This window comes from Vanellus vanellus (genome assembly GCF_965231255.1).
Source record: "Vanellus vanellus genome assembly, chromosome: 1".
Taxonomy (NCBI): domain Eukaryota; kingdom Metazoa; phylum Chordata; class Aves; order Charadriiformes; family Charadriidae; genus Vanellus; species Vanellus vanellus.
The window spans coordinates 45,898,834-45,908,723 of record NC_138905.1 but is presented as its reverse complement, the minus strand read 5'-3'; the positions used below and the strand labels follow the sequence as shown (position 1 = coordinate 45,908,723).

General features: G+C 36.8%; 1 protein-coding gene across 1 annotated transcript in view; it reads right to left on the bottom strand.

Moving 5' to 3' along the window:
- Positions 1 to 200: 200 nt before the first annotated feature.
- The window catches only part of METTL25 (methyltransferase like 25), a gene marked incomplete at its 5' end in the record, with an annotated part of 63,180 nt that continues 53,490 nt past the window's right edge, over positions 201 to 9,890 (bottom strand). The window contains 3 exons of the mRNA XM_082491975.1: positions 201 to 448; positions 2,018 to 2,089; positions 2,709 to 2,783. Coding sequence (XP_082348101.1) covers positions 350 to 448; positions 2,018 to 2,089; positions 2,709 to 2,783 — 246 coding nt within the window. The 3' untranslated portion in view covers positions 201 to 349. The remainder of the gene's footprint in view (positions 449 to 2,017; positions 2,090 to 2,708; positions 2,784 to 9,890) is intronic.

The following is a 9,890-nucleotide window of genomic DNA, read 5'->3' as shown; positions in this document are numbered from 1 at the left end:
AAGGTATGATCTTGCAATGAGAATTATCAAGAGAAGGGGTATTGATACATAGTATAATGCCTTAAAAAGAAGAATCATAAAAGTTATTTTTAAATAATAATCACATAATATGGATCGTAACTTTTATAATAAAGCCAGATGTTTAATAAACATTGTTTAATAACTGACATAAGGAAGCAATGGTGTTTATAAAAGAGAGATTTATTTCTCATGATTCAAAGAGGCAGCTGAATTTTGCAGCTGAAAAGCAAACAGCGTACTTGAGGAATCAATTAAAAATAACAGAATAAAAGCAAGGAAACAGCAGTATCAGTTCAGAGTTTTCAACGTATCTGCAATTTGCTTCCACTTAACAACACGACTGTTTCTTCAGAGCTATAACTGCGTAGCATCTGGGAGATTTCACAGGATCAAATAACTTCACAAGTCCAGACCAGGCAATGTTGTCCTGTAAAATGATATATGATTGAAGTACATAAAAATGTGTTTCACTTAAGAGCTAAGATATGGTAATAGGTCCACATTTTAAAATACAATATTGAAAAAAAACCCCAACCTTACTGCAAAGCAGGAAAAGCACTAATCTAACAAGAAAATCACGGCAAGTTCATTGTAAAAAAAAAAGGACACCCAAACCAGGACGTATTTTAAAGTCATTACTTTATTTCTGGCACTATCAAATGATAGCTTACCACCCCCTTCATCAATAAAGCTTTTTTCAGTTGAACTAGACCAAAGAAATTAAGGACCAAGTCCTACTCATTTTATGCAGCACATTCTACTACTGAAGCTAATTAACTGACTTTTCAAATGAATCAGGCCAGCTGGATCTGTTCGTCATGTTGCATATGGCTTTTATCATTTCTATTTTTTCTTCCTAAACACATTTTGTGAATCAACCGGTACAAGATTAAATCAATGCGTATATTACATTTAGAAAAGGTAAATTAGTCCTAAATGCAGCAAGTCTGATCTCCCGTCTTGGAAATCATACAGATCTCCAAGTGATTTATAACTGGTTGGCATTTGGGAAAATACATCATTATTTAAATATTTCAAATTGCCTCTCTGTAAAAATATCAGTTAGAACAAAAGCATACATTTACTACAACTCAGTTGTTCCAAGTGCACTGTGGCAGAGAATAAAGTGAATTTTTACTTATGATGAAATGGAGCTGTTAAAATGAAAGGTTTATGGTGGAAAAACAGAGCTATTCACATGAATGGGTTTAAAATTTATTTTAAATTTTTATTTTGACCGTGGCCCAGAGCAGAAGCTGGAAGGTGCTACCATTTCCTCCTAGCAAATTATTATTTGTCTGAAAAATGTTTACTGGTGAAGAGAAAGCATGACTGCTGCTTCTGAGTTAATCAGGCCAAGCTCAAAATTAGTGCTAGCTGAAACGCTGTAACATAAATCATTATGGAGTAAATGTAGTAGCATTTGCTTATTATATCCCAGGTCTACACTTGTAAAATATAACCAGGCTGTATGTCAGTCAAATGTACCTCAGTTGACCCATACAGTTGGAAAAATTGCACCCTCTCTCATCATTGATCTTAATTAAGAAACAATAAAAGGAAATCATAAACATTTTGGACCTAATTCAAAATTTCTTGAATTATATGTTCTAAAACATATTCATTGGAAGCTCTAGCATGTACAGCACAATGTTAAGCATTTCCAATATTCTTTTTAATTATTAAACATCTCACTATGTTGTATAAAATCAGATTTGTTGCATATTTAATTAATTTATTTTTTACTGTCTATTGACTAGTAATTACCATACAATTAAAAGAACATAAACTTTACTGTTGCTGCTTTGCTGGAAATAAAAACATCTGCTGGGCATATGTTTATACTAAATGGCATGAATGCTTATACTTTGGCAAATATGATGAGAATAATAATTTCGCAACAGAGACTTTTGGTCTGCACAGTAATAAATTGGCTGAAATAGTCTCATTTCACTGATGTAGCCTTTAGGTATCATAAAATATAATGCAAAAATACCTGCTCCTTGAGGTAGCAAAGACGATCCAGAAGTATCAAAACTTCTATGCAGGGAGCCAGAACAACCTTCAGCTGAAAGAAAGATTATATACTATAATGATTTTAGGAAAGACAGACAATACACTTCCAAATGGCTACACTTCCACAGAACAATTCCAGGAAGGTCAATCATTTCCTAGTGGTTCTGTTGAACAAATGTCACCTTGCCAATTTTCCCTGTGGGATGGACATCTTCAAAACAGATTATATTAAAGATCAAAAATACATGGAATGCCATAAAGCCAGGAAACAAAGTTATTTAGTTGAGTTTGAGACATTGTCCAGCAAGAAAATGATATTATTTGAAGCAGAGCAATTTAAAGAGGGAAATAATGAATTTTAATAAAAAGATTTTTTATGAAATAACTGCATGGAGACCAGTCTAGGTTTAAGAGGAGACTGACATTTCATTTTCCAGGGTAATAGTCCCTCTTGAAAAAGAATCTTCCATGTGTTTGCTTTATTATTTTACTGAACACCTAATATAGTTTTGGAATAGGACAAGCTCCAAATTTTGGAAGGGTGAGCTGCTTTGTTTTTGAGATTGCATACCACAGCGTAAGACAGTCCATCGCCACATAAAGCTTAACAGGGCTTTGTTCTAGACTAGCACGTATATACAAGGTAATAGTATTAATCCTATAACTTTTACCATATTAAATGCTTCAAGCTCATTCATTCTGTGCTTGTATTTTTCATAGTAATCCATTATACGGCTGTCTGGGAGCTGCAAGAGATTAAAAAAAAAAGATATCAGAGTTATTCTAGCTACTTTTTCAAGAGAACTTTAAAATGAAATATTTTTTTTCCTAATTGAAAGTCACACTACAAAATGAAATCCGTGTTTTGTTTTTCAAATTAGCACTTTCCTAAGGTTTATAATAATTTTCCAATAGCAGTTTCTCAGTTCTCATTTACAATGACTGTTCTTCAGGCAGCATTTTGCACTGACATGAAATACTGAGATACATTCATTATTCAGAACGCTCTAGCCATTCTTAAATGAGTATTACACAGTAAAGTGGAGATAACATTCTCATTTCCTTTCCCATATATCTTACCCCCTCCTCACCCCTGTCCCCAAGAGATTTATTTAAATAGCTGAAGAGTGGATTCTGGTGTGAGAGTAACATGCTTCAGTCAGGACTCCTGGATGGCATTTCACATTACAAAACCTACTAACAGATTGTGGAAATAATACTTTGTTGATCTGTGCCTCAAGTTACCCATCTTTAAAACAAAACTTTCTCTATTAACTTGGAAGTACCACACGTTCCCCTCTCCTTTTCCCAATCACCTGACGCAACATTGCCAGCACAGCCACCATGACTGTAAACGCTGCGGTTCGGGGCCGAATTTGATACGAGGGCAGCTCAAGAACTCGACAAAGCCAAATACCCATTCCCTTTTCAGCCCATAGCGGCCAATGCACCGCAGCAGGTAGCTAAGGTTCTCTACAGGGCAGCCAGACCACATCATTTTCCAGTTTTTAAAGGTCGTGATGTCTCGTCTCTTCTGCTGTCCACAGCCCTGGCCGCTAAACAAGACAGTTGAGCCGGCCACTTAAGGAACCTGCCAGAGGAGTGGGAAGCAGGTTTGCAATGTTATCGGTGATGGAGACTGCTGGAAAGAGCAGAGCTGAAAGAGCCTGATGTAATTCTTCAGTACCGGGGGTTTGCAGCATGGCTACTCTGTTGTGGCTATGGAAAGAGCTGGTCCACAACTTAGCAGAAAAGTAACGGTGCTGACAGACGTGCAGACGTTGACACTTAGGGACATGGTTTACTGGTGCACAGCATTGCTTAGAAAAGAAGTTTGAAACGCTGTACAGAAAAGCAGAAGGGACTACACTCAGGCAGAAATTATCAGCTGTTCAGGATGGGGAACACCAAATGACAGTCTGGGAGATATAGCAGATCACAAGCTGAGCTTGTGCCACTGTAAAAAAAAAAAAGCAATCACCATTCTGCGACGCGTATGGGAGAGCAGCCTGCAAAGCGCAGAAGTAATCCTTCAACTCTGCTTGGCAGCGGCGGAGCTCTAGCTGGAATACTGCAGCCATTTTTGGGCATCAGATTTCAAAGAAAGAAATGAACTGTCTGAAAAAGCCCTGAGAGAGAAAAGAGATCAGAGATCTAGAAAACATGAAGAAAGACTCAGAGAACTGGAACCGATCAGGCTAAATTAGAGAAAATTGAGAGTAGGCACAATAACAGTTTTTACAAGGCTATCACTGAGAAGCAGGGAACAGTTTGTTCACTGTGTCTGTGGTGGATAGGGTAAGAAGTAACGGGCTTGAAAAAAAAATTCAGCCAAAAACCTGAAGACACTTTTTCTCTTTGAGGTTAACTGAGGACAGGGGAGGTTGTCAGTCTCCATCACGGGAAGCTTTAAGAAGATTTGACAAATAATTTTCAGGAATGACATAGAATTCTAACTGCCTTAAAACAAGGGGATGGGTTACAAAACTTTTGTAGTCTTTCAGTTTAGGAAGTACTTTTTCCCAACTACAGAGGCAAGGTCGAGTAGCTGACCTGGCAGTACTAATGTGGACTAACGGGACTTTTTTGGTCTTGTTGCTATTTTATTTTCAGTAAAGCTGTGCAAATATCTGAGAGGTTTTTTTTTTTTTTTTCTCTTCCCCTCCAAAGAATCAAACTAACTAAAATGTAACAGGCATGAGATAAACAAAATAGTTTATTTAACCTCTGCCCTATAAGCTTTTCATTTCAACTGCAAATTAAAAGGGGTTTAGTATAATGGATTTTTGAAATTACAGGCTGTTTGGAGCTAAAATACAAAGATCTGTGTTTGCAGAAATGCGATCATGAAACCTTTCTGCTTTTGCTTCCTTTACGTTCTCCATTTTTCAACATGCAGCATTCAAATTAAAAGAAAACAAGTTGTGAAATGTTTGGCAAACAAAAACTTGGGTCAAAAATGTCTCTTGGATGTTGCCATACTCGAGTACTGAGCCCAAATGCTTTTCCACTCCCTCCCAGCTTACTACACATTCCAACCGAATGCACCCTGCTGTCGTGGATATTCCAAACTGTGCCTCAGTTACAAGTTTGGTGAGTGAACCAATTGAATGCAACAGCCCAGCTGGAAAATAAAGTGTCCACCAAAAAGCATTGATAGAAAAGGGCGTGAAAAGGGTAAGTGGTAGACAGCTATGTGGTCCATTTATTGGAAGAAGCCTAAAACCCAGATAACACTGGCTTTGTCTGAGCCTGCAACAGCTGGCCACCTAGCTTCAGTTCTTAAAAGGTACCCAACACAATCTTCAGCTATCCTTCCAAGGTGAAGGAGGAGTAAATCATTGTTTGCATTTTCCGGAACAGAACTGTACCTACACGTGCAAAGCAAGCCCCATTTACCCACTGGAGTTGTCCATGCCACTGTTCTCTACGCAGGGTTGCCACACATTTGCATATCCAAAAAAAAAAATTTCTTTACATACATGCACTGAACTTCTCTCTTACATCGGAATGTTGATACTATGAACTTATGGCCTGAGTGAAAATGCACAAAAAGACCCAAATACATATATCGTGCACTTGCCTTAATAATGATTCTGCACTCAAAGATCTGGCTTATGCTACTGATACTCAAGTAACCTTCAATACATACAGAGAGGTTTTGGCCAGTATTTCTTTGCTGATTTAGCTACAACGTCTCCTGGTCTTTACCAGGTTGTCAACAAAAGCACCTGGTCTCTTTGCACTGTGATGGTGGCGCACGCTTTCTTTTAAACTAATTTCTTTGTGGATTGGTGTGGTCGCTCAAATAGCTGAAACAACCGGGAGGAACTAGAGGGCAGCAAGGTCTCCCTTGACCTAGTTATAGCTATACCATATGCTGGAGGTGGCACTAAGACTATACCTTCGGCCAGACTCATCTGCTGTGAACACTGGGAGGGTGTCAACACAGCCCTGAGAGCACAGGAGATACCACACGCCGGAGCCACGCCAGGTTAGGCGGCAATCCCACAAATGTGCTGACTGGGTACGGGCGGAAAAGTAAACATTCAGGCACGAGGTGTGTGACAATTCGTGATACCACACTTGACATTTCTCCAGGGAGCACTTTGTCAGAGTTCTGCCCTTCCCTAGACTGAGAGCATTTTGACTGAGCAAAAGTCTTTTTTACTGTCCAATGCTGCACACGCCGTACAGAGGAGAGACAGAGCCTAAGGATGCTGTTCCACAGTCTGTTTAAACAGATGTAATTCCTCTTTGCTGCCTCAAAGGGACTGCTTTCCCCTGCACTGAGTGCACATTTCCATGCTTCCTCTCTCTTCTTGTACCAGCGTTACCACGAACACCAGCATGAGTACAAGAAAGCAATACGGCAACCCTTTTAGCAGAGCGGTGTCTTAGATCTGTTCAAAACACTTGGGAAACCATACCATACAGCAACTTCTTACAATTTTCCCATGACTATGGTAGTTAAAAATAATGTACTGTAATGTAATGTAATACAGTGTAAAATAATGTAAAACAGGTAATGAAATTACTGAGAAACCTAAGTTTTTTCAGAACTTTGTTTAAATGCATTTCAAGCGAATGCAATTTATATTATTTGCAACTATATCTAATTGAAATAAAAGTCACATCTCTTAAGATTCCTTGTCAGACTAAAATGGTATGCTACTACAATCAGGATTTGTCTGTTTGAAAAACAATTATACTTGAAAACAGCATTATGCACGTATACTTGACAGGCTGTAACACAACTGTTACCTGAGCCTTCATTCAGTATTTCCCTAACTAACAAATAACCAGGAAATCTGTGAGCTCAGTTCCTTCTGTCCAAGAAAACAGTTGAGAAAGTCAACTCTTCAATAATTGTAAAATCCATTAAGTCTGTAAATTCACTTAGTGCCTTCATTTTTTTTGTCTGTTTAGACTCAGTTAGTTGCCATGTTAGAGTTCATAGAAAGCTGCAAGTATTGTTTTGGCTTTGGCTCCATGTTTGCCCAATGGCTGTACACAATAAAAAGCAATAAAATTAGAAATAAACCTAGCAAAGACCTGACCGTTTTGAGGTATTCACTGCCATTTAAGGATATCAACACTGAATTTGGTGCGGGGTAGACATTAAGATTATAAGAAGATACATATTAAGATTATAAGAAGACACAGTGTCTTTTAACATATTAAATCAACGGGGGCATTTCATCAACTTCATAACAGACCACAGTGCAATGATGTTTTTAAAAGACACTGACAAGTGCCAAAGAAGGGGGGGAGGTGCTCTTAAATGTTTTGTCATAGCAAAAGAGACAGTCACACTTTTCACAGTAGCAACAGTGTCATCTACCTTAATAATATTTCACTTCCAATAAAGTACCTTCTTTCAATGCAATTTAGCTGACAGAAAAAAAAAGAGAAAGAGACCACAACAAAACCATCATGTTCTCATAAAACATTCTGGTGGCACTTAGCATTCTTCCACAAAATCTATTTGAAAACAAAACTGGTTTAGTTCATTTGTATCTCAAATAGCATAGCACACTAAAACTTAAATTATGAATTTGCCACTAAAAATTCTGTAGTTAAGACTCAATTTTCAGAAACTGGGAAACATTACAGATGAGAAATGAATAACATATTCAGCCATTTGAATTTAGGAAGTATAAGAAATCCATTTGGTTAGAGAGTTCATATTGGTGCTGAACTTAAACTTAGAAATTCTTCACTCAACTAATCCTTTGGGATAGGTTTAGACTATCCCATGGTCCTTTGTTCAAAATCCTGTAAGGTCAGTAAATCAGAAATTCATATGAAAAGCTACTTTTGCCTGCAAAAAATTAAACATATCATCTGTATTAAAGGTGGAAAAGTAAAGATCAGTATATTACTTTAGAATATTCTCACACGGCCCTGGAAACTACATTATGCATTTTCTAGGAAGGATGGAACTGCCCAAACACCTCGTTTTAAAGAAGTGCAGCTTTCTAAATACTATAATGCAGCTTATCCTGACAAGCTCCATAAGGACAGAGGCTTTTTATCTTGTCCCAGGCTCACCTGTTCATTTAATTACAACATCGCTTGTCAATGATGTGTACAGAGCAGAGTGTCTCTTAATCATATGGTTTAAAATTATGAAAAAACACGTGAAACATTCTGTTCGACATATTTTGACATAGCCGTGTTCAAGTTCAATGATTCAGAAGAACATTAGAACATCTGAAGCACAGCTGGTGTAGGACAAAACTAGGAAATATCCGTGATAATGAGCAAATGGTATTGTACAAGAAGCACAGATGTGGAAATGGGAACGAATACCCTCAAAGCCTACTTGCTACTCCATGAGCAGAACATGACTAGGAACTAAAACCAGGACAGCTCATGACACAGGTAGGACTGAGAGCCAACATGGGAGGACAGGGCTCCCACCTGCATGATCCTCAGAGGGACCACAAAGCTTGTAAAGGCTGTAAGACGGCTCTGGGTTTGGTCTGGAAAGGGGGAAAATACGATCTTAGGGATAGATCCCAGGAAACATAAGTGGTATTTCCAAACATTTTCCCAGCCACTCACTGTGAAACTATTTGCAAGGTCCATTCACCACCACATTTTCACAGAGCATTTATGTTATCAGGACATCTAATTCTCTTAGCAGGAGTCTTTGAAAGTCCCATCTTTAAGTTCTTGACTTTGAAGTGCTTTAACTAAAGTGTTTCCATCTAATATTATAGGAATCTGACCACAGCAAATTGGGACTATTTTTATATTAATTTAAAAAAAGAGCACTATTATATAACTAAATGCAAGCAAGCACAGTATAATTAATGTCTGCTGAAATTTTATTCAGGACTGACCCCAATATCTTAAATATAGATTTAGCTAACATGAATAACTGCCTCATCTTAAAATAAAAGAAGACATCTCCTACATCCATGTTCACTCTGCCATCTGAGCAATTATAAAAAGGAAACATAGTAAAACTGCACTTCTAAACCAGTGATAATCATTAAAACCTGTGATACAACCATATTTATGCTCCAAGTGTAAAACCCAGTTATTTTTAAAATCAACATGTCCTTATTTTAATTTAAAAAAATCAACAGAATCAGTAATTTTATTATTACTGTCTTATGAAACTCAGACCTTTGACTCTATTTATTACTTGATAGTTATAGCACTGAGAGATCACTTCGTTCAGCTACTTAGCTTTTGGCCTTACATCCATGCTAATGTTACTATTAGTTGTTTACTTCATCAAAATCAAAGCAAAAAGTCACATATGCATGCTCCTATGTTTTCTTAAAAAGTATCATTGTTTTAAAAAAATCACTACTGCTATACGAAACGTATCAACTATTCACACTAACTATATAAAAAGTGTCCTAAGACATAAGAAAACAAATTTTGTCTGACAAAAAAATAACTAATTAGTGACAAAAAAAGAATTACATTTTCCTACAAATTCTTATTTTGCTATTATCTACCAGTTTTACCACTCAAAATTAAATATCCTGGAATTTGCAAAACCAAAGTCAATGTAGCAAAGGGAAGCCATTTAGGAATTCCAGTAAAACTGAACTAGCAAGCCCAATGTATTTCAGACATCTTTGGATTTATTTAATTATATAAAAAATGCAAGCATAATTACTGTATGAAAAGGCTTACTTTATAAACGAATGATGTGTAATAATTTCAGAAATTCTTATAAAAATAAGAGAAAATTATATGAAATTAATTATTAATTCATTATTAATTATATATAAAGAAAACCGTCTTGGTTATTGTAGAGAAAGAAAGCACTAACACATTTATTTAATTAAATATACTTCTAAATACATAACCTCTGCAGAATATAC